Below are 25,504 nucleotides of genomic sequence, written 5' to 3' on the forward strand. Positions count from 1 at the left end.
CCATGAAAAAAATATGTCCATATGCCCACATACATGGGAACAAATGCACCTATAAAACGTGAAAAAATCACAGTGTCATGTGTCTAATAACCTGAACACAATTAAAAAAATATAAAATATATATAAAGGTTACAATTAAAAGGTGGAGTATGAACTTAAAACTCATGTACAGAAAGAGAATATAATTACCAAGTTGCTTCTCCCAATCCCAATGTTTAGCACACTCTCTTCAATACACAAGTAATGATCAGATGCACCATATTTCTCTCTAACTTGATCATCAACCAAAATATTAGGGCATGTCATTGGCATATTTTATTTTAAATGATCAGGATAAGACACGCTTCTACCATCCAACCATTTGAATTCTTTCCTATCACTGTCCAATTTCCTCCTCTTCGTATAATGTGACCCATGGTTGTGTCACTACCATATTGTAAAGAATGAATTTTTCGATGTCTTCAACATCTAAATTCAATGATGAAATCAAACCAATATATATATATCTATCTATATATATATATATATATATATATATATATATATATATATATATATATATATATCTATATATATATATATATATATATATATATATATATATATATATATATATATATATATATATATATATATATATATATATAGTACACATGAGATCAAAATATGCATTAATAAGAATTTTAGTGTGAATAGTTACTGTATAGTAATTTGAAAAATGATTATCCTACACTTACTCTTTATCATGCGCCTCTTTCCATTCATTTCAAGAAGCTCAATTATGTTTTGTCTTCATACCTTTCTTCCTTCCAAATCACCACACCTGGTGTGAAATTTATTTGATTAATGTACTCACTAGCATAATAGAAATACTCATACGATGTATACCCCTCTGCCATAGATTCCTCAGGTTTTTCCCATTGTTGAACACAACCTTTCAATTTCTTCATGTACCTCTCGAAGAAGAACATCTAATGAAAAGAAATGACCCCAACTAATTCAACCTCATTCACTAGGTGAATTAGAAGATGAACATGCAAGTCAATGAAACTTGTTGGGAATTCCTTCTCAAACATACAAACAATCTCAGCTATCTCTCAATGCCACCATGGAATGCTAGCCATATGAATCTCCTTTGATGTGATCCAATGTACAAATGCAAATAATTCAGATATGGCACGTCATAGATCTTGGGGTAAGTCATGGTTCACACACCCATGCATGAGCAGAGGATAATGACACTGCACAGTAAATAATACATTATAAAACAATCAAATATAAAATATTCCATTACATAAAAATAAAAATAAAAATAAAAAATTCATGTTTTTGACATACATACTCTTAGAATGTTCAAATAGTCATGTGATTTCAACCCCGACAAATGGTCTTCCAGAATGAAGTAGTGACGTAGTGAAGACCCATATAAATAAGGCACCCTCACACTCATTATAACATCATTTTCCAAAGAAAAATCATCTTTCTTTAAAATCCATGGGAAATCATCTTATTTGAAAGAGAAAGAGGGAGGAACCTCTCCTCTAATTTTTTTTCCTGACCAATGTTTCTTTTTAATTTTTGAAGATGTTTTTTTTCCTAATAACCAATGTGTCACTTTCTTTCGATGATATGTGTCTCTATAAAGAAGATCAAATGTTTTTAAATATATGCATGTGATCAAATAAGTGGGAAATCTTAAGATCCTTAAAATATGGGAGCTCATAAAAGACAAATTTCCTTTTCATCCCAATGGGAAATTTCTGAACATAGGTGTCAAAGAATTATGAATCATCAAACATAGGCTCCCCATTTGAATAAAAAATTTCTGCAAACTCCTTCTCCTTCTCTCTCTTATATCCTCTAAGTCATTCAATTGGTGTCATTATTGCAGGCCTTTAGGTTCTCTCTAGTTTACCATTGAAAGTGGATGTTTCTCATCTATAAGGGTGTTATTCTAGGAGGAATACCCTGGAGTAGTCATACACTGGCTTTTTTAGGTGGTCAAACCACCTAACCACCTAGCCTTTAGAGAAAGTCCACAACATTTACATCCATGATACTCTTTTATTACAAGACCTGTGAAATTATTGAATACAAGCTGACACGTTAGCATTGCAACAAATTAAATTAATATGAAAAAAATTATTATTACTAAACAAATAAAAAAATGTAATATTTTACTAGAGAAAACTCCTAATCCTAGATAATCATGTATTGTGTAAGAACACATGCCATACAACCTAAAACTCCTCTCTATTGCGATGGGTCTTGATACATCGTACAAATGTATCTGTTCCCATAATTTCTTAAATTCATCTACTAATGGTTGTAAGTAGACATCCATATTCTTCACTTGTCTTCTACCAGGGACTATGAGAGCCAACATAAGATGTTCATTCTTCACAAACAAACATTGGGGGATATTGTTATTGATCAAGACTATTACTAGCATTTGCACCTAGTGTTGCAAAGGAAACGCCGTAAGGCATAGTGTGTGGAAGAATATTGAAACGTGAATAGGCTTTTGCGGGCTTTTTTGGAAGCAAGGGTCGATGAATTCGAGCTTTAATTTGAGGGAGCGATGCCTAAAACCGCTGAAATGGAATGCAAGCAGGCATAAATATGTATTTAACCTGTTTAGAGACCTTTGTTTGTTGTTGGGAAAAATTGTGGAGTTAAAGGTGAAGATAAATGAATGAATCCATGCGAACGACAACTGGGCATCCATATTGATTTGGAAAGGGCTATTTAAGAAATCATTATTCAAATGGGAAATTAAATTAATATGCAAACAACAACCGGGCAACCATATTGATTTGGAAAGGGCTATTTAAGAAACCATTATTCAAATTGAAAATTAAATTAATATGAAGATATATTGAAAACATGAATTATAATCACTAAAGTCAATTGATTTTGTAAACAAAATATGTTAAAACCCATTGACAATGAAATGGTTGTGAGGACATAAACTATCAAAATGGCATTGATCTCAAAACATCCGTTTTTAAGTTTGAAATGGGAAACACAAATAGTTGTGAGGACATGAACTATCAAAATGGTATTTGATATTGAAACATCCTTTTTTAAGCGTGAAATGGAAAATACAAATAGTGTATTGTAACATCCTTTTTAAAGTTTGAAATGGAAAATACAAAGTGTGTTGTAACATTCTTTTTAAAGAGTGAAATGGAAAACACAAAAAGTTGTGAGGAAACAAACAATGAAAACGGTATTTGATCTTGAAACATCCTTTTTCAAGTTTGACATGGAAAATACAAACAGTGAATTGTAACAAAAGAGGTTCGAGAAGGAATATAATAGTCTAAAGAACATTGTGCTTGTCATTCCATATTTGAAGTTGTACGAAAATATGGTGGAGGCAGCGAAGCAGCAATGGACCTGCAAAATTTATATTCTGTTAGAATTAGTAATATGTAAATCAGTTGCAGAAATCTATTAGTAATACTCTGCAGGTGAGTTGTGTTAAAATGAATCTGGAATGAATGGCAATGAAGTTACCTTTGCTATGGGGATCCATATATTGTTAGTGGAAGATGCATGGTGAATAACGGCATATTGAACACCATTGGAGGTCAATGCACAGCTGGAGATGCAGTTTTTATGCTTGCCAATCTACATGTAGTTGTGCAGGTATGCTATTTCTGAGCCCATGTGGCCTGCTGCAAAAGAAAGAAAAGGTTAGATTGAGATGTACAGACAATATAAAGACATTCTAGTATTTGTTTTTTTACTAATATTGATTAAAGTTTGTTGTTGTTGAAAGATATGAAAAGTATGTTATGAAATAGAATGACTTAAATAAATGGAGGAAACCTTTTGGTGATGTCAAAGTACGGGTTGGAGCAGATTATCTGGAGGCGGCATTGAACGGAGAATTTCTTCTGCGTGTTTTCTGCGAGCAATGTTTTTGTTGTCCTTCATTTTACTGTAACGATCAAAACTGAATGCGGGGTTAATCCAGAGATCTTGTAGAGAAGGCACCCTCGAAATAGCTGTGAATGTGAGACCTTGACGTTCTGTTTTTCCAATGTCAATTGTTGCTTTTGGAAGGGTCATACCTTGAGATTTATGTATGGTTAAAGCCCAAGCCATCTTCAGTGGAATTTGTGCACGACCATTTCTTTTAACTGCTGGAATAGGCAAGTGAGTGGGGTTTCTTTCATCCCAAGGAGGCCCAATATACTTGGGGAAATCTACGACAACAAATGTTGGAATTTGGGGTGGTGCAGTTGATTCTTTGTAAAAGATGGTTACATTTTTTCCAAGGGAACCATTAACAAGACCGGCTGAAACCCAAAGGTTGGAAGTTAGCATAACTTTTTCGCCATTGCATAGCAATACAACTCGCTCAAGTTGCTCATCTTCAGAGGAAAGACTGGAATATGTGTTGTCATCTTCAGCAATGGATCGTGCAATAGGAGTGTTTAGAGATTTCATCATTTGCTTATTATGGACCGTTGTTTGAGCATTTGTTGGAAATAGATGCATGGAATCATGGAATGAACATATTTCTTCTTCTGATAAATAGGAATCTGTGCGCGACATGAGTACGTTGTAGTCGTCGATTGTTGGATTTGCATCTCTAATGTTTTGGAGAATGTTCCTGAAAGTAACCTGGGCGATGTCGTCGCCTTGTTGACGAAATATTGTGTCTAATGTGATGACTGTGTTGAAGGTGTTCCACAGTGCGCTTCCGTGGCTTGTCCCTACATATAGAGGTATGTCTTTGACGGGTGGTAGCTGTCCGAGATCACCAACCAATATTATGGAACAACCACCGAAAGGAGTGTTTCTTTGGTGGGGAAATGCCTTGCGAAGACGTTCATCAATATGGCTGAGAAGCTTTGGCCCAATGAAGCTCATTTCATCGATTAGTATGTATCTTATATGCCTGAGTTCTTCTTGGAATTTTGCAAGAGCACTACCTTATAACGGCATAAGATCCTTTATAGGAAGGTGCAAAGCAGAATGGATTGTCGATGCTTGTATGTTGAAGGCAGCAACCCCTATAGGGGCGAGGAGCATGATCGGTGAAGGTCCCAGGCTTGCAAGGCCTATGAGCATATCTTTGATGCAATTAATAAGGAGGGATTTTCCCGTACCAGCAGTGCCTTGTATTATCATCCTGAGAGCGGGTAAATAATCCTTCTTAGCAAAATTATTAAGAATAATATTTAGAGCTTTTCTTTGCATTGGAGATAACGTAGTAAGGGTTGGCAGGGTATGTTGATGTGTTTGAAGAATGCGGTGGATGGAGCGGCTATTCTCAATGAATTGTATTGCATTATTTTGTAGATCCAATGGGATAGTGGTATGATTCCAGTTATGGGTGTCATCAAAGCCACGAAGACCAAGCATGTCAAGGTCGTTTATGAGAAGCTCATTTGTAGGGTGTAATTGGGAAAGTAATTCCCATTCATTTATTTCCATGGTGTCTGTTGGATTGGCTTCATTCATAGTTGAGGTATCATTTGTGACAGATTCAATATCAGATAATGTGCGGCGTTGATGCCAAGGATTGTAGAATGGGCGAAATGCTTGCCAATTTGCGATGAATTCTGCAGCAGAATCTCCTATATCTTGTACGATACAGCGAAAAGGTTTGTATAGCATAAGTTCAACCCTACAAAAGTCAGCGTAGCAAGGTTCTGTTGTGGATGGTATGGAGGAGTAACGTGGTACGACCCGAACAATTGCTTTTGTAGGCCTTTGTTTCCATTTGTTTGTTCTGCGACGAGGATCATATGACCAGGATCTTGCCAACACTATTAGTGATGTGGACTCTAGGGTAGAAGGGCGCTGGATATATGTATCTATGAAGTGCGGGGATGTAGTGGAGGTGGTGTCCGTTTGTGGAAGGCGCATAAGAATTTTTTGGTTTACATTTAAAGAAATGAATGGCCGGCTACATAATGTCAACGGTAATTTTTGCAGCATATGGCAGGTTTCTTGTGCTCCAATGTCACGATCAACAAGGGTTTCTGAAAGAAATTTTCGAAATGCGGATGTTGCTGGGTCAGCAATGGGTGAAGCCAGGACAATTCTACGTAGCATGTCGTGGAAGCTTTCAGATTTTTTTTCTGCTTTGGATGCATATTTGGCGATATATTTTTGTACAGCATGTATGGAGAGTACTAGTTGGCAGTCAACATTTGCACGCCAAATAGATAGGATGGTAGGGTTATGGCTATTGAGTCGATCGTCGTTCCGAGTAGGGGTGTATGTTTTTTGGCCATTGGAATCAATGAATAAGGCCGATTTTGGATGTAATTCCCACAGTGCTTTATAACGACATTGGAGTGAGGATCCAGTTTTTCTTAGGCACGTGCTTTCTGAGCATTTTGTGTGACGTTCAACACAATTGACGAGCTGTTCATAGTCACTGAAAGGATTGGCTCTGAAGATTTGCGGTGTGGACAATAGGCAAGGGTCTTCGGGATTTGTCCAAGCATTTGGTTGGTTTGAATTTGAAGGAGCACGAGGGTTCCAAGCGGAAATATATTTGTCGAAGAACTGCCTTGCAATATCGACCGCTTCTGTGTCTTCCCAGTTGAGATTCTCCATATCAGGTGCATTTTCTATCCAAAGGAAACCATGGATGTGTGCAGATCCCCTATGTTGCCATTCATACCTAACAAGTATGCGTTTTTTGTAAGATAATTTTGCAATAGGTAAGGAATGTTGTTTAGAGTTCTTGGAGGAAAAAAAATGCGGTAGAATGCGTACCTGTACCAGTAATCTTTTGTATTCAAGTGTTTCTCCAAGATAATCTCACGAAATGCTGTGAATCTATGGTGCATATATAGTGATGTTAAATGTGGGTTAGAGATAATGTTATCATTTCTCCACTTTTGCTGTTTTCCAATATCAGTAGGAAGACATCCGGGCATGACTGCATGAAGATCAGGCCATTTTGTATCAGCTGCACTCAATGTGAAGAAGAACGTCGGGCAACCGAGTTGAGATATCATGTCCATCAGTTCATTTTTAGCTTTGTGCCAAAATGACCTTGTTCCATGTAAAGAGCTACCGAATCGCATGACTTGCTCTGCCAATTGCTCATCTGGAAACTGTTCTAATCGAATGTTCAGATCTTGAATAGATATTGGAAAGTTATCCGTGATGTTTTTTTTCACAAAAATCGACGTTGTTGCTTGATTGCGATGCCGCATCATGAGATTATATATGTAATAACGAAAGCGTGGGTGGCTTCCAAATCTGTTATCGTAGTAACGTATGAGATGAAGTGCATATTCATGTAACTGCACAGCTTTCATTCTTGGCTGATTTGGCATTGCAGCGCCTATCGGGAAAAGGGCAGGGAAAGCCATAGAGAGCAGACCTTTTGTGTTGTATTCATTGACAGGCGATAAACCAATTGTTGGCCACTCAATTGTAGTATCAGATTGGTGGTTGTAAGCATGCAAATAATGGCGGATTTCTTGGATTTCTGTATTTGTATTGGGTATGATGGGTACGAACGATGATGTTTGGCCAACGGAAGGGTCTGTAAAATCTTCGGTGAGCTCATGGGGTGGTTCAAGTGGAAGGCGGACAGTGGTTTCTGTAGTATTGGAATGGTGAAGGGAGGAGGAGACATCGGTGGGGATTGCTGGTAAGGACGCTAGTGCGTTGGAATCAATACGAACATTCTTATAGTATGGGTCATTAGCCAATTTGTATTCCAATGCAGTGAGAACGCGATGTCTACTGACAATGAAATCATAAGCCTTATGGTCATTACTATGACGCGTGACAATTAGGATGTCCAAGTGCTCAACACGTCGTGGCAACATGTTTGCGATTTTTGTTATGTCTTGAGGAAAACAAATTGTGTGGCCACTGTATTTATACTGGCCACCATGTGCATGTGTTACTTGCAGTATAGGATTAACCCTAGCAATGAGCATTTCTTCTATTTGTGAAAGAGACGTAAGGGCAGCTGGTTGAGGGCCAGGGTCCATGTTGTTTGATAATGAGAAGCGATGACCCTTTGTTTCGGAGGTGCATCTGGAGCAGCAATACATGTGGTTGGAATTGCGGATATGTATTCCAGGATATGATTCAAGACAAATGGAGCATGGGCATTTAGGTGGAAGTTTATCAAGCTTTGAACGGAAATCTCAATGTGCTTGATCAGTATAAACATTGCTGAAAGCATGTGTAAAGGAGGGGTTAGGGCAATGAGGCATGGATGTATTTGTTTGAGAGGTTTGCTGAGAAGATAAAGAGTCTGATAATTGCAAGGGAGGATTGTTTTCAGGGTGGGCCGTTTCAGACGAGGAAGGTTGGTCACCCTTTTGTTTTTTGTGTTTTTGACATTCTATGATGTTTTTTTTTGCTTGGTAAAGCTCACGGCGCCGTGCATTTATTCGTTCTTTATTTGTTGCATAGTATCTTCGAGCACGTTCATTATTAGAAGAAGAAGCCATTCGCAAAATTTATGGTACCTATAAGCAAGGGAGGGGAAAAGAAGATGTTATTTGGAGACAACAACGATGTTATTGTATGAAAGCGAAAGAACGGTAAAAAATGCAAGCGAAAGCGAAAGAAGGGGAAAAAAATCTAAGTTCTGAACAGTGCCATGTGAATTTTTTTATTCGAGAAATGTTTTTGAAAGAACGTATTAGTATTTTTTCTGCATACATGTAGGTAGTTTCATGTGTAACGCTGATAAAAGGAAAAAAAATGTGATTTTGTCCACTAACATAATGCTAGATACAATGGAGAACAAATATTTATTTCAATGGTATATAAGAAAATTTCATAAGAAGACATGCAACAATATATCTTGTAAAGTTGTATTTATTAAATTGGACAATAGGAATTGCCAAAAAGCGAGGAACACATTCTGCAATATTTATCTACAATGTCGAGATGCTCTGAATTTCTCGAAGGATGTTTTTACATTCTGTCGTGAAATGCAGTTTTTCTTCTTTTATGATAACGCATTTCAATCGTGGGACTTCTTTAAAAGTTTCTGTCTTCACTGATGGTGTGAAGATATGATCTGTCCATAGAGCTCTAGAGACAATTTCCTTGATTAGTTCTGGATCTGAAGATAATAGATAGAAGTCTTTGGCACTATTTCCAAGAATTGTAGAGCCCGCGTCTTCGAAAGCAACAGTTGAAGCCAATTCACTAGTGTGATCTTGTATGTCGATTTTCAATAGGTATCTGTAATCACAGTCGCTTACTTCAGCGTTGCATTTTGGACAGAACCACACCCCTGTATTTTGTGGAATAAGTTTTTTCATGCATTTTTTCCCACCAACAATCGACGGGCAAGAAATGTAGTAAAAACTATCCATACCAATTTTTGTTATTGTGCCCTTTAATTGGAAAAATGTTGGTTTCTCTAAGGAATCCATACTGTAAATGTCAGCAATTGTTATTTTTTTTTGTTGGTGGCAAAAAAGAGAGCTTGTTGTCAAAGATGTAGAAGCAGCAGTCGAGCCTTCTTTTTTAAACCACGACTTTAGCGCATGGGCCTCTTCAATGTCAGGATCTACAAGAACAATGGATCTCGTTGTAGTGCCGATATTTTTTCCATTAAATTCCCCAACACGGGCAGATTTGATTGCAATGATGGGGTTATTTCCTGTAGCACATAGGGAGGAGATTTCCTGTGAAACGGCATGAAAATTATCTCCCCAAAAGATTGCATCTATGCTATACCCTGACATGTCTCGAAGCTGTATTGTTTGTTTATTGACTTCAGAGCCATCTTTTCTACGTATAGTGCATACACTGGAAATGTCTGTGACAACACCAAGAATATCAACAATGGAGTTGACGTTTGTTGTTCTGATATCATCAATTGATTTTATACTTAATCGCACTGTTGGATTATGTTTTTTTTCACTGACAACATGTTCTATGGTAGATGTTGCATTCAACAAAATTTCCCAGTCATTGTTCAAGTGGTTGTATTGCTTGTTAGCCATTTTCACATTCCCTTTAGAAACAATGTAGACATTTCCATTTTGGAGTTTGTCGAAAAAATAATCTGCGACATTGTTGAAACATGTAATATGTATTTCTCCACCCTCTGTATCGAACAGGTCAAAACCAAACACTTTCAAGGGTCCGTATTGATTCTGAAACTGTCGAAGAGCTGTTTTCCTTTGGACGTATCCTTTTATGCACCAGTTTGAGTGGTAAGGGTTCAACGATTTGATGGGAATTTGAACCGGTTGAACAGACGGGGTTGGAGTAGTTGGAAGAGGGCAGTGCCTTTTTGATGGAGGATGTGGATCCGATGAGGATGGAGAGTTTTCATCAGATGTGATGGGGACACTCATAGTTTTTGGATTGCCAATTAAGGGTGCATATGAAGCAGATATTTCAAAGTCTATTAGCTTTATAGACCTACACGACAAATGAGAGTCAAAGGAATAACTGTTAGGAGCGGTTGTGTTATAAGTAAAAAAATGTTAAATTTGAAATAAGAAACTTATAACAAACTTACGTTGAAGGACCAATCGCTGAGGTAGTCCAACTTTTAACATTTATAATAGAACCCTTTTGTAGCAAGCCTGTTGCTACGAGATCATTGAAATCTTTTGGAAGCATGATGTGTTTCTTATCTGTTCCGTCTGAAATTGCAGTACGATATCGTGGAGTTGAATTTGGCATTGATTGTATTGGCTCAAGTTCAACAATTTGTAGGTATGGTTGAATATGAGTTGATCCAGATAACATTGAGGAAATTTCATTTTCAGTGAGGTTTGATGTCATTTTCTGGTACAAAACAAAACACAAAAATGTTGAAAGAAGCATGTTCAGTTTTTTTCTAAATGAGTGGGCATCTAAGCTTGTAAACATAATGAAGAAAAATATTTATTACAACAACTTTTATACGTTAATTTTTTTAAAGCATACTTCCACGAAGCGCAGAGGAAGGAGAGGGAGAAACAAATGAAATAGAAGGTTTGGGGGTAACTCTAGTATCATCTGGTTGCTGATTTTATTGCCCAAAAATCATGGTGTTTTGAACGACAGAGGTCGAGAAAAGCCATACCAGCAGGCGAAGTGTAAGCCCTGGAAGGGACAATGTAGCCATATGAGGTAGACCAACATCTCCGCTAGAGGAAAAGGGAGCAGGATTCCCCCAAGGGGAAATCCTTGATTGGTGGACTCCATTTTGTCAAATTGAGACCAACGAGGGAGCAGTGATGTTATTCCGATTTGAATAAATTGTATGACATTTTGACACAACTTGCTTATTCAATTTTTAAAAGACGAGAAAAAGCTAAAGACGATTCTAGTCGCCTTCGATTTGGGCAACTCTAGTATCATCTGGTTGCTGAGTTGATTGCTCAAGAAGCACGGTGTTTTGAACGGCAGAGGTCGAGAAAAAGCATATTGGCAGGCCAATTGCAAGCCCTGGAAGGGTCAATGTAGCCATATGAGGTGCACCAACATCTCCCCTAGAGGAAAAGGGAGCAGGATTCCTCCATGGGGAAATCCTTGATTGGTGGACTCCATTTTCCTACCCTAAGACCAACGAGGGAACAGTGAGGTTATTCCGATTTAAATAAATTTTATGACACTTTGACACAATTTGCTTTTTCATTTTTTAAGAGTCGAGAAAAAGCTAAAGATGACTCTAGTCGCCTTCGATTTTTAACGAGCCTGAAGTGACAAGTGCTCAGTATCATCTGGTTGCTGAGTTGATTGTCCAAGAATCACGGTGCTTTGAACGACAGAGGTCGAGAAAAAGCATATTGGCAGGCCAATTGCAAGCCCTGGAAGGGTCAATGTAGCCATATGAGGTGCACCAACATCTACCCTAGAGGAAAAGGGAGCAAGATTCCTCCATGGGGAAATCCTTGATTGGTGGACTCCATTTTCATACCCTAAGACCAACGAGGGAACAGTGAGGTTATTCCGATGTAAATAAATTTTATGACACTTTGACACAATTTGCTTTTTGATTTTTTAAGAGTCGAGAAAAAGCTAAAGATGACTCTAGTCGCCTTCGATTTTTAACGAGCCTGAAGTGACAAGTGCTCATATGGTCCAAGTTATTTCGATTTAAATAAATTTTATGACACTTTGACACAATTTTCTTTTTCATTTTTTAAGAGTCGAGAAAAAGCTAAAGATGACTCTAGTCGCCTTCGATTTTTAACGAGCTTGAAGTGACAAGTGCTCAGATGGTCCTTTTCTTTTAAGGAGTCCGAAAAGGAACGAAAGTGACTACTCTGGATATCTAGACAAGGGGATTACCAAACCAATCGCAAAACTGCAGAATACTTTTTATGGTACGACAGTCAATCTTCCCGAATGCTGTGTTCAGTGCATTGCGATCGATAGGGCGGCAGACACGGCTTCCTAAGGATAAAGGATATAGCCTACTGTGGTCTCCCAATTTATACTCGACGGCACGTGGGAGCACAAGTCCGTACTGGCACTTGTCATTTCAAAGAGGAGGAATCACCCAACCTACGATGAAAGTGATAGTTACCAGGCTTTACGACGCCGGAACACGTCTCTAGCCTAGACTTCTAAATGGTGTGCGTTAGGTTCCAAAGCGTTTTTATGTTTATTGAAATGTATTTTACAGTTGATCTTTCTTAAGAAGTTTTCCTTTAAGGTTGATCACGTGATGTACATAAACAATTCCTAAATATGCAATCTAACATGATAAACAATCGTTTACTTTCTTTTCTGCAGTGAAAATCCTAGCTACTAAGGAAAGAGAAGCAAAATTGTTTGAACATAGAGCAGAGAGCACACGCAAAGTCCTAAATCAATCTTCGCATGCATTCTAAATGTAAATGTACATGCATGTATTTGTTTTCCGCTTTCTTAATGTGTGGATGACAAAAAAAATGCCAAGTGGAATATAATATCAATACAGGGATATGACTAGTCCAGAATTCAGACAGACATAAGCAAAGGTATTGAAGTTTGTAACTAAATCATTTCAATTAGAAAATAATTTTGAATCAAATCTATAAGACTCTGTAGCTGCTCAGTGGCCAATGTACAATTGATGGAAAAGGATTTTCTATCATGGTCCATGGATGAAATAGAAATGAAGCAAAAATTCGGAAAGGAGATTAAGGTTGTTATCGGAGACGAAGAAACACAGGAAACGTCCAGAAAATGTCCTTCAATGCTGAAAGTTGAATGGCCCAGTGAGAAAATACGATAGGCAAAGGCAAAGTATCTGTATTTAATATTACTGTGTGAGTAACCAACATAAGTTGCACAGTGTTATGCAAATTAATAGTCTTTGCGGAAAGAAAACCCAACATAATCCACACAAAGGAATAAAGTTTAAATTATCAAGAAAGCATATATATAACTGAAACATTTCAATTGGGAAATAATTTTGAATGAAATTTATAAGACTCTATAGTTGCTCAGTGGCTAATGTACAATTGATGGAAGAGGATTTTGTATCATGGTCCATGGATGAAATAGAAATGAAGAAAAAAATCGGAAAGGAGATGAAGGTTGTTACCGGAGATGAAGCAATACAGAAAACGCCTAGAAATGTCCCTCAATGCTGAAAGTTGAATTGCCCAGTGACAAAACAGAGTAGGCCAAGGCAAAGTATCTGTATTTAACATTGCTGTGTGAGTAACCAACATAAGCTGCACAGTGCTATGCAAAATAATAGTATACAAATAAAAATGTATACCATAATACCCACTTACTATTAAGCATTCTCTCCAAAGGAACTTGAACAATATGATAAAAGATTCGTCTTTTACTTCTATAATATACATAATGTTAAATACATGAAAAACACTTTCTGCTTTCAAGTAAGACTCTATAGTTTCTCAGCGGCTAATGTACAATTGATGGAAGATGCTTTTCTATCATGGTCCATGGATGAAATAGAAATGAAGCAAAAACTCGGAAAGGAGATTAAGGTTGTTACCAGAGATGAAGTAATACAGAGAACGTCCAGAAATGTCCTTCAACGCTGAAAGTCGAACAGCAACAACAAATTAGTTAATATCATATTTAGCTTGCAACTGCTTGACACATAGTAAAAAATGGATATTGTCAGATAAAGGTAGGGAGAAACAACTGCAAATTCAATAACAGAACAGAGATTAAACTACATGCAGGATGATCCGAGAACAAGTAGTAAAGAAAAAATTACCACCACTTTCTCCAACGTGCGTAGATATCGAATTCAGCTGTGCCCTGTTCTCATAAAGGCACTTAATAGCTTGCCTCGATCTTACAAGTTCTTTTGCCAAATTCTGCCCAAGAAAATATTGACTCATTAAAGATAAAAGCAGAGCCTGTATAATGATATTTCTACTTTAAAAGAACAAACATTTTGCCTAATAAGAAACCTGGGAAAAGAAGATCTGAAATAAAAGCAACCCTCAACACAAAAATTTCATCAATACAATAGGCACCAAATCCTAGTTCATCACATAGCAGAATTCAACTTGCTTAGACACATCTGCTGTTAGTTCTTTAGAAAGAAGTTCGTTTGCTGCCCTTGCTCCCCTGTGGACTTAGGACACACACCACTAAGGAACAGAATTTGTTTCCATTTGAAAGGAATTTTGATTTTGATTTTGAGCTAGCAAAGCTCATGGCTCAAGCCTCATATGCAATTCCATGCTCATTAGGCAAGCCATATTCTCACCGTACCTTAGGAGGTCCACACAAAGATATCTTCATGCTTATACTTGTTCCACAAGGGAGAAAGCTCTTCAATCCTCTAAGAGGGCGAGTGATTACTCCACTAATGCCATGAAAATTTATTTTCACCAATAATTCTTAACAATAACGTGCATAGTACAGCATAATACATTTCTCCTTCTGGAAAGTGCAGAGACTTGAATCTTAGAAACATGTAAATATTACCAAAACAAGAATAAGGGGAAGACAAATGATAACAAAATCTGAAGACTAATATATCTCCTTCCAGGCAAATATCTAGTTATTAGAGGCATACCTCATATGACATGTCAATAGTGCCTTGGTTACTATATGATTAAATGTAAATGAAAAAACTCTGAACGTGTTAGATGCTGAAATTTAGAGAAATTTGTCAATGTCTTTTGATGTTACATTCATAATTTAAAGTGATTACACAAAACTTTTGGCAATTTACTTTGAGGAGCAATGAACGAAAATTTTTGTTTATGGATAGAACAACACATGATTACAAGAAGATCACAAAGAAGCAGAGATCGTTAAATCTGAAGCCCTGCAAACAATACACAACTATCTGCGTATTACATGAATGCCAGAAAATATCGCGTTGTAACAACTTTAGAGTCCACTCTCCTAAACAGAGGCAAATACACAAGATAGAGCAACATGTCATTACATAAGAACTGTTAAGAGCAGCTTGGCTATATGTGAGAACTGCCAACAAAATGGAAAGTGTTGGCATTAATCCAGGGAGCTGGTAAGATCATGATTCAGATTTGTGTGAGGTGAATCAGGTGGACAGGCTGGAACGAACAAACAAAAAAGACCACTATTGACATTGTCTGGAATTTCATTCTCTCGAGTCTCAATAACACTGGATGGATCTTTCAGTTCTTGGAGACCTAGCATCCCAGTTGGCAAGTTGTAAAAGTATGGTTGAGGATATTGATTTCGGATTAACTACATACAACTAAGAGGCAACTATATTTATACAATATGTATGTTTTGGGTTGATTATTATGGTTTGGCAATTATGTAGGAAGGAAAATGGACTGTCTATTTGTTATTTCTTTTGAGATGCTTGTAACTATTACTTATATTGAACGGAAAATATAATGTTCGTTTTGTCTCCTAAAATGTGCTTGGCTGTATGAATTGGTCACTCCATATTAACTTACAGAATTTCAATTCTCATTCTTGGTTGTTTGAATAGGTTACATGCATATTAACTTACAACAATTTGGCTGGGAATATTCCTATCACACAGACATTGATATTGTCAAGTCTGTACATTTTATCTGATGGGAGGACGGGCTTCTATATGGGTGTCTGAAGGAACTACATAAGATACTACCATTCCTCCTACATGCTGCAATGCATAGTGTATATCAGGTATACATACACAAGTTTCAGTTCTTTATTGTCCATAGCGTAAAGCAATTACAGTTATATCAACTCGTAGTTATTCATACTGGAAACGATGGCAGCACATCAATGATACAACCCTGGCTCCACTAAAATATTAACTTGACAATATATATAAGCTCTATCAGACATAGTAATGACAGCTCAATAGCAATAGTGTATTTATGCAAGGAACCCAATAGAAGATAAGGTTGTACTTCGTTACATGGGAAATATATATATATGCACATCAAAGCCTGATTGAATAACCTGAGAGCATAGTTCAAAACACCAAGTTGAAGCCTAGATTTATATTTAATGTTGCACAAATTTGGCAGAAAGCATAGGATAAACCACTGACAAAGTTAACAAAGGCTGATTGAATAACCTGAGAGCATAGTTCAAAACACCAAGTTGAAGCCTAGATTTATATTTAATGTTGCACAAATTTGGCAGAAAGCATAGGATAAACCACTGACAAAGTTAACAAAGCCTGATTGAATAACCTGAGAGCATAGTTCAAAACACCAAGTTGAAGGCTAGATTTATATTTAATGTTGCACAAATTTGGCAGAAAGCATAGGATAAACCACTAACAAAGTTAACAAAGCCTAATTGAATAACCTGAGAGCATAGTTCAAAACACCAAGCATAGGATAAACCACTGACAAAGTTAACAAAGCCTGATTGAAGCAGACTTGGAGATGGTAGTATGGTGCCAATAGGTGCCAACAGAAATCATGAAATTGTTAATGCTATTTGATTCAACCTAACAGTGATGTGCTATCAAACTCCTCCAGCTGAAGTGCATGCTTGAAGACGTCAATTCACAAGTTTTACATGCAATAGCAGAAAATAACCATATGCATAGCCTAGCCATTGAATAGAATTCAATGTAACAATGATGTGCTATCAAACTCCAGCTGAAATGAGTGCTTGAAGATGTCAATTCACATATTTTACATGCAAAAGCAAAAAATAACCATATGCATAATGTAGCCACTGAAAAGAGAATGCAAAATAAAACACAATATATAAGCAACCTGGTTTTTCTCGCTACTTTAAAATGCAGCTGGGATGGGTTTTCCACAACTACAACTACGCCAATAGATTGGGATTTATGCATTGTTATCGGTGATAATGATGTGAAGTAAATATCATTCACAGAAAATCGGCAGCAATTAGAATAGTACTCTGTTCTCGACATTCAAGCACACAGAATAGTACTCTGTTCAAATTGACCGGATAGAGAGTTCATAATAGTACTCTGTTCAAATTGACCGGATAGAGAGTTCAAATTGTTAATGCTATTTGATTCAACCTAAGAGTGATGTGCTATTCAGCCCTCTCAGATGGTGCTCTCAGTTCCTTCTTCCCTTTGCATTGACTCTTACCTCGGGTTTCATCCTCAGCTCATGCAAGCTTATTGCCTGTAGCTAGTCAGCTGTAAATGCTACCATAATTATGACTTCTTGGCAGACAAATAATCGATTGATTCCTTCTACCTTGTCTGGCATTACGCCTCTGGTTCTCATATGTGCCATTCAGTACAAGCTCATTCTCAAAAGAAAAGTTATGAAGATGCTGCACAAGGATATAAACGATTCCAGAGCTCTGAGCAGATGTGTTCAGGAGCTTAGAATGAAGGGTCTAAGCTTTGATCTGTCGAAAGAGCCTCATATTACCAAGAAGATGAAAAGCTCTAGTGTGGAGAACAAATTCAGCCCTCCCAGATGGTGCTCTCAGTTTCAGTTCTTTATATAGGAAGGAAAATGGGTTGATTATTATGGTTTGGCAATTATGTAGGAAGGAAAATGGGTTGTCTATTTGTTATCTCTTTTGAGATGCTTGTAACTATTACTTATATTGAACGGATAATATAATGTTCTTTTTGTCTCCTAAAATATGCTTGGCTGTATGAATTGGTCACTCCATATTAACTTACAGAATTTCAATTCTCATTCTTGGTTGTTTGAATAGGTTACATGCATATTAACTTACAACAATTTGTCTGGGAATATTCCTATCACACAGACATCGATATTGTCAAGTCTGTACATTTTATCTGATGGGAGGACGGACTTCTATATGGGTGTCTGAAGGAACTACATAAGATACTACCATTCCTCCTACATGCTGCAATGCATAGTGTATATCAGGTATACATACACAAGTTTCAGTTCTTTATTGTCCATAGCGTAAAGCAATTACAGTTATAACAACTCGTAGTTATTCATAATGGAAACGATGGCAGCACATCAATGATACAACCCTGGCTTCACTAAAATATTAACTTGACAATATATATAACCCTGAAAGGTCCTATGTAAGTAGAACTTCAGGTCCTGAAAGGTTTTATATAAGTAGAGCTTCAATCATATAAGCTTAGCCCTTAGTAGAGCTCTGGTCCTAAAAGGCCAGCCAGCTAAGTCATGTCCCAAAAAGACCTTACCAGGTCTTAGTAGCACATCAATGATACAACCATGGCTTCACTAAAATACTAACTTGACAATATATATAAGCTCTATCAGACATAGTAATGACAACTCAATAGCAATAGTGTATTTATGCAAGGAACCCAACACATTCTTGAAATCAGAAATATCAACTCAACCATATTTCAACACTTGAACTATAACCTATAGCTTAAATATTTGGAATAATGGATCATGAGACTCCAGAAAACAGGCTTTATTTAATTGCCAATTATTTTCATTAGTATCCTTCATGCTTATAAAAAGTATGTTATTGTTTTCAGATCTGAAAACACCTCCCAGGCATTGTTTCTGATAGGGGAAGAAATTTACAACCAGACATTTTTAAGTTCCTTAAGAAAAATACTTGAGGAGCTGCATCACAAAGCACAGACTTCCTTAGACTCTCCTGTCAGGTCTGACCTATAGTCTTTCCAGCAATTATCACCAAGGACTTGCAGCCTGCTAAGTCCTTGGTGATAATTGACCTTACCAGGTATTACTTGAGCATGGCAAAGAGTTAGTCCTAAATGGTCTGAGCTAGAATGTTCGATTGAGAACAAGTTGATGTATCCAACTCTGGTATAACTTGATTGACATAAAAAATGTAAGGGGACACATTATTTAGAAACAGAATCATGATGCAGCAACATGAAATGCGTATGATTACTATTGTGTTGTAGGCTTGTTGTTAGTAATCATAGCAATCATCTTTAATTTGGCTTTTGTCATATATCATAAAGTAACCCTGTGACCTTAATACTATAGAATCAAAGTTCCACAGTGTGTAGTGCCTTTTGTGTAATGCAACGTGTATGTCTGCTCATCAAACATCTGAAAACAGACAGATTCTTGAAGAGAGAATTCTGAAGTATGAGGACTGAAGTCTGAACTACTTCCTGTAGCAGTAACCTTGTGGCAATAACTTCTAAGCGCTGATGTAAGGGGACTTGATATAGTGACCTTGTGACAATGGCTTGATGACTGTTTTTATAACAGTTCTTTGTTGACAAAGAAAGCCCAGCACTTGATGAGGGAGCAGTAAGCTTGTTAGTGACTATACAGAACTGTTGATAACAGTGATATCAATGAATTTACAACCAGACATTTTTAAGTTCCTTAAGAAAAATACTTGAGGAGCTGCATCACAAAGCACAAACTTCCTTAGATTCCTCCTACATGTTGCAATGCATAGTGTATATCAGGTATACATACACAAGTTTCAGTTCTTTATTGTCCATAGCGTAAAGCAATTACAGTTATATCAACTCGTAGTTATTCATAATGGAAACGATGGCAGCACATCAATGATACAACCCTGGGTTCACTAAAATATTAACTTGACAATATATATAACCCTGAAAGGTCCTACGTAAGTAGAATTTCAGGTCCTAAAAGGTTTTATATAAGTAGAGCTTCAATCATATAAGCTTAGCCCTTAGTAGAGCTCTGGTCCTAAAAGGCCAGCCTGCTAAGCCATGTCCCAAAAAGACCTTACCAGGTCTTAGTAGCACATTGGTTACATGCATATTAACTTACAACAATTTGTCTGGGAATATTCCTATCACACAGACATTGATATTGTCAAGTCTATACATTTTATCTGATGGGAGGACGGACTTCTATATGGGTGTCTGAAGGAACTACATAAGATACTACCATTCCTCCTACATGCTGCAATGCATAGTGTATATCAGGTATACATACACAAGTTTCAGTTCTTTATTGTCCATAGCGTAAAGCAATTACAGTTATAACAACTCGTAGTTATTCATAATGGAAACGATGGCAGCACATCAATGATACAACCCTAGATTCACTAAAATATTAACTTGACAATATATATAACCCTGAAAGGTCCTATGTAAGTAGAACTTCAGGTCCTGAAAGGTTTTATATAAGTAGAGCTTAGCCCTTAGTAGAGCTCTGGTCCTAAAAGGCCAGCCTGCTAAGTCATGTCCCAAAAATACCTTACCAGGTCTTAGTAGCACATCAATGATACAACCATGGCTTCACTAAAATACTAAATTGATAATATATATAAGCTCTATCAGACATAGTAATGGAAGCTCAATAGCAATAGTGTATTTATGCAAGGAACCCAACACATTCTTGAAATCAGAAATATCAACTCAACCATATTTCAACACTTGAACTATAACCTATAGCTTAAATATTTGGAATAATGGATCATGAGACTCCAGAAAATAGGCTTTATTTAATTGCCAATTATTTTCATTAGTATCCTTCATGCTTATAAAAAGTATGTTATTGTTTTCAGATCTGAAAACACCTCCCAGGCATTGTTTCTGATAGGGGAAGAAATTTACAACCAGACATTTTTAAGTTCCTTAAGAAAAATACTTGAGGAGCTGCATCACAAAGCACAGACTTCCTTCGACTCTTCTGTCAGCTCTGACCTATAGTTTTTCCAGCAATTATCACCAAGGACTTGCAGCCTGCTAAGTCCTTGGTGATAATTGACCTTACCAGGTCTTACTTGAGCATGGCAAAGAGTTAGTCCTAAATGGTCTGAGCTAGAATGTTCGATTGAGAACAAGTTGATGTATCCAACTCTGGTATAACTTGATTGACATAAAAAATGTAAGGGGACACATTATTTAGAAACAAAATCATGATGCAGCAACATGAAATGCGTATGATTACTATTGTGTCGTAGGCTTGTTGTTAGTAATCATAGCAATCATCTTTAATTTGGCTTTTGTCATATATCATAAAGTAACCCTGTGACCTTAATACTATAGAAGCAAACTTCCACAGTGTGTAGTGCCTTTTGTGTAACGCAACATGTATGTCTGCTCATCAAACATCTGAAAAGAGACAGATCCTTGAAGAGAGAATTCTGAAGTATGAGGACTGAAGTCTGAACTACTTCCTGTAGCAGTAACCTTGTGGCAATAACTTCTAAGCGCTGATGTAAGGGGACTTGATATAGTGAACTTGTGACAATGGCTTGATGACTGTTTTTATAACAGTTCTTTGTTGACAAAGAAAGCCCAGCACTTGATGAGGGAGCAATAAGCTTGTTAGTGACTATACAGAACTGTTGATAACAGTGATATCAATGAATTTACAACCAGACATTTTTAAGTTCCTTAAGAAAAATACTTGAGGAGCTGCATCACAAAGCACAGACTTCCTTAGATTCCTCCTACATGCTGCAATGCATAGTGTATATCAGGTATACATACACAAGTTTCAGTTCTTTATTGTCCATAGCGTAAAGCAATTACAGTTATATCAACTCGTAGTTATTCATAATGGAAACGATGGCAGCACATCAATGATACAACCCTGGGTTCACTAAAATATTAACTTGACAATATATATAACCCTGAAAGGTCCTACGTAAGTAGAACTTCAGGTCCTGAAAGGTTTTATATAAGTAGAGCTTCAATCATATAAGCTTAGCCCTTAGTAGAGCTCTGGTCTTAAAAGGCCAGCCTGCTAAGTCATGTCCCAAAAATACCTTACCAGGTCTTAGTAGCACATTGGTTACATGCATATTAACTTACAACAATTTGTCTGGGAATATTCCTATCACATAGACATTGATATTGTCAAGTCTGTACATTTTATCTGATGGGAGGACGGACTTCTATATGGGTGTCTGAAGGAACTACATAAGATACTACCATTCCTCCTACATGCTGCAATGCATAGTGTATATCAGGTATACATACACAAGTTTCAGTTCTTTATTGTCCATAGCGTAAAGCAATTACAGTTATATCAACTCGTAGTTATTCATAATGGAAACGATGGCAGCACATCAATGATACAACCCTGGCTTCACTAAAATATTAACTTGAAAATATATATAACCCTGAAAGGTCCTATGTAAGTAGAACTTCAGGTCCTGAAAGGTTTTATATAAGTAGAGCTTCAATCATATAAGCTTATCCCTTAGTAGAGCTCTGGTCCTAAAAGGCCAGCCTGCTAAGTCAAGTCCCAAAAAGACCTTACCAGGTCTTAGTAGCACATCAATGATACAACCATGGCTTCACTAAAATACTAACTTGACAATATATATAAGCTCTATCAGACATAGTAATGACAACTTAATAGCAATAGTGTATTTATGCAAGGAACCCAACACATTCTTGAAATCAGAAATATCAACTCAACCATATTTCAACACTTGAACTATAACCTACAGCTTAAATATTTGGAATAATGGATCATGAGACTCCAGAAACTAGGCTTTATTTAATTGCCAATTATTTTCATTAGTATCCTTCATGCTTATAAAAAGTATGTTATTGTTTTCAGATCTAAAAACACCTCCAAGGCATTGTTTCTGATAGGGGAAGAAATTTACAACCAGACATTTTTAAGTTCCTTAAGAAAAATACTTGAGGAGCTGCATCACAAAGCACAGACTTCCTTAGACTCTTCTGTCAGGTCTGACCTATAGTTTTTCCATCAATTATCACCAAGGACTTGCAGCCTGCTAAGTCCTTGGTGATAATTGACCTTACCAGGTCTTACTTGAGCATGGCAAAGAGTTAGTCCTAAATGGTCTGAGCTAGAATGTTTGATTGAGAACAAGTTGATGTATCCAACTCTGGTATAACTTGATTGACATAAAAAATGTAAGGGGACACATTATTTAGAAACAGAATCATGATGCAGCAACATGAAATGCGTATGATTACTATTGTGTCGTAGGCTTGTTGTTAGTAATCATAGCAATCATCTTTAATTTGGCTTTTGTCATATATCATAAAGTAACCCTGTGACTTTAATACTATAGAAGCAAAGTTCCACAGTGTGTAGTGCCTTTTGTGTAATGCAACGTGTATGTCTGCTCATCAAACATCTGAAAAGAGACAGATCCTTGAAGAGAGAATTCTGAAGTATGAGGACTGAAGTCTGAACTACTTCCTATAGCAGTAACCTTGTGGCAATAACTTCTAAGCGCTGATGTAAGGGGACTTGATATAGTGACCTTGTGACAATGGCTTGATGATTGTTTTTATAACAGTTCTTTGTTGACAAAGAAAGCCCAGCACTTGATGAGGGAGCAGTAAGCTTGTTAGTGACTGTACAGAACTGTTGATAACAGTGATATCAGTGAATTTACAACCAGACATTTTTAAGTTCCTTAAGAAAAATACTTAAGAAAACAACACATTCTTGAAATCAGAAATATCAACTCAACCATATTTCTGGAGAACAAATTCAGCCCTCCCAGATGGTGCTCTCAGTTCTTTCTTCCCTTTGCATTGACTCTTACCTCGGGTTTCATCCTCAGCTCATGCAAGCTTATTGCCTGTAGCTAGTCAGCTGTAAATGCTACCATAATTATGACTTCTTGGCAGACAAATAATCGATTGAATTGCTTGGGGTATCCCAAATAAGGCGGTAATGCGCTCCTGGGATATCGGGGACAGGTAAAGAAAACTCCCTATATGCATGTGAAGGAACTCGATGGCTGATCTTTGCTTTTGTATTGCATTACAGGGTGGACAGTGGAGACCACTGAAACAGAGGACATGAATGCATATCTTCGCTTCGAACCTAACTGGGCAGTGCTTTGCTTTTTCATGAGCCTGACATCCACTCACTCCGGTATGTTCTTTATTCTATTCTTGTTTTTTCTCTTTTTTTAAAGGCATTATGAAATAGGGCATTACAGGTTCTGTGTTTGGTGGGGTTCCATCCATCATGCCAATGTGCAGTCAATACAGAAATCAAAGGTGGGATACAACATATGATGAGGTGGAACATTCCACTTACCATGTGTAAAAGCATCTTATTATGGGAAATCATTGAAATGTTGATATCTACTTCTACATTGAATTTCAGGGCAAAGATACAGATGAAGAAGAAACAGAGAGCATGCGTCAAGGCTCAACCGATTGATCAGTTCACTGTTACAAGTATCAAGTGGGCACAGGTAACTTCTATTTCTAAAGGAAATCTTCTCCGACAGTAAATTTTAAACACAACGGCGATTGACCAACCACTAATTACAGAGGAAATGAAAGCAATTACAGTTTTATGACTCGAATCCAGAAACCAAGAAAGAAACGAAACTGTCTGTAATCTTACCCGGCTGCTGTCGTAGCGTGGCTTTGGAGGAGTGCCTTCTCCTCTGTAGCAGGTGCGAACCCCAAACCGGTGACCAGAATCTCTGTCAGGATTACAAGCCACATGAAAAAGCTTTATAAAAGACTCCATTACTTCTTCCAGGAAGCTGAAACATCAGAGGCAACACACAACTACGTGGCCATTACTTCCTCGAGGCAGCTGAAACACCAGAGGCAACGCACGACTACGCGGGCTCATGCAGGTCCGCCTCTGCAGGTCCGCCGCCCTCTCAACACCCACATGCAGGTCCGCCTCTGCAGGTCGCCTCTGCAGGTCTGCCACCGCCCCCTCAACACCCTCTAAACCCTAAAAAACTTTAACCTCTTAATCAACGGCTCATTTTTCTCCCATCGTCTAACACTAGATGTAAGGGCTACGATTACGACACGAAGACATTTTGGGAGGTTGATTTCAGAGGGGAACGCCTTACGGCGTAATTAGAAAATTATATATTACAGAGAAATGGAACGCATAAAATATATTGCAGAAATATAAACACAAAAAACAAGAGAGACATAGATATATGTGGTTCACCCAATTTGGGCTACATCCATGAGAAACAGCCAACCCTTCCTTTTATATTATCCAGAAACCTGAAGAGATACAACCTACAGCAAGTTGAAGGCTAGATTTATATTTAATGTTGCACAAATTTGGCAGAAAGCATAGGATAAACCACTAACAAAGTTAACAAAGCCTAATTGAATAACCTGAGAGCATAGTTCAAAACACCAAGCATAGGATAAACCACTGACAAAGTTAACAAAGCCTGATTGAAGCAGACTTGGAGATGGTAGTATGGTGCCAATAGGTGCCAACAGAAATCATGAAATTGTTAATGC

The 25,504-nt window shown here is 37.3% G+C and overlaps 1 protein-coding gene across 1 annotated transcript; it reads right to left on the reverse strand.

The window, feature by feature from the left end:
* Positions 1-3,168: 3,168 nt before the first annotated feature.
* LOC149155350 (uncharacterized) lies at positions 3,169-24,977 on the reverse strand. The gene is made up of 6 exons (XM_089444405.1): positions 24,624-24,977; positions 14,153-14,255; positions 13,925-13,969; positions 13,502-13,597; positions 3,523-3,683; positions 3,169-3,402 (listed from the first exon to the last, which is right to left on the reverse strand). The coding sequence occupies exons 1-5, from the start codon at positions 24,750-24,752 to the stop codon at positions 3,637-3,639; spliced, it is 420 nt and encodes a 139-aa protein (XP_089300531.1). The 5' UTR covers positions 24,753-24,977; the 3' UTR covers positions 3,169-3,402; positions 3,523-3,636.
* Positions 24,978-25,504: the final 527 nt, after the last annotated feature.

The sequence above is a fragment of the Pinus tabuliformis genome, chromosome 9, assembly GCF_031772625.1.
Source record: "Pinus tabuliformis cultivar Carrire ecotype Pingquan chromosome 9, CPIR1, whole genome shotgun sequence".
In the NCBI taxonomy this organism is placed as follows: Eukaryota; Viridiplantae; Streptophyta; class Pinopsida; order Pinales; family Pinaceae; genus Pinus; species Pinus tabuliformis.

Bases quoted from the DNA above. Each gene is read 5' to 3' on its own strand.
- LOC149155350 (XM_089444405.1), bottom strand. From the start codon at position 24,752: ATGGAGTCTTTTATAAAGCTTTTTCATGTGGCTTGTAATCCTGACAGA. The intron at 14,256-24,623 runs GTAAGATTACAG...TTTCTTGGGCAG, and splicing joins CACGCTACGACAGCAGCCGG to AATTTGGCAAAAGAACTTGT. The intron at 13,970-14,152 runs GTAATTTTTTCT...TTCGACTTTCAG, and splicing joins GCACGTTGGAGAAAGTGGTG to CGTTGAAGGACATTTCTGGA.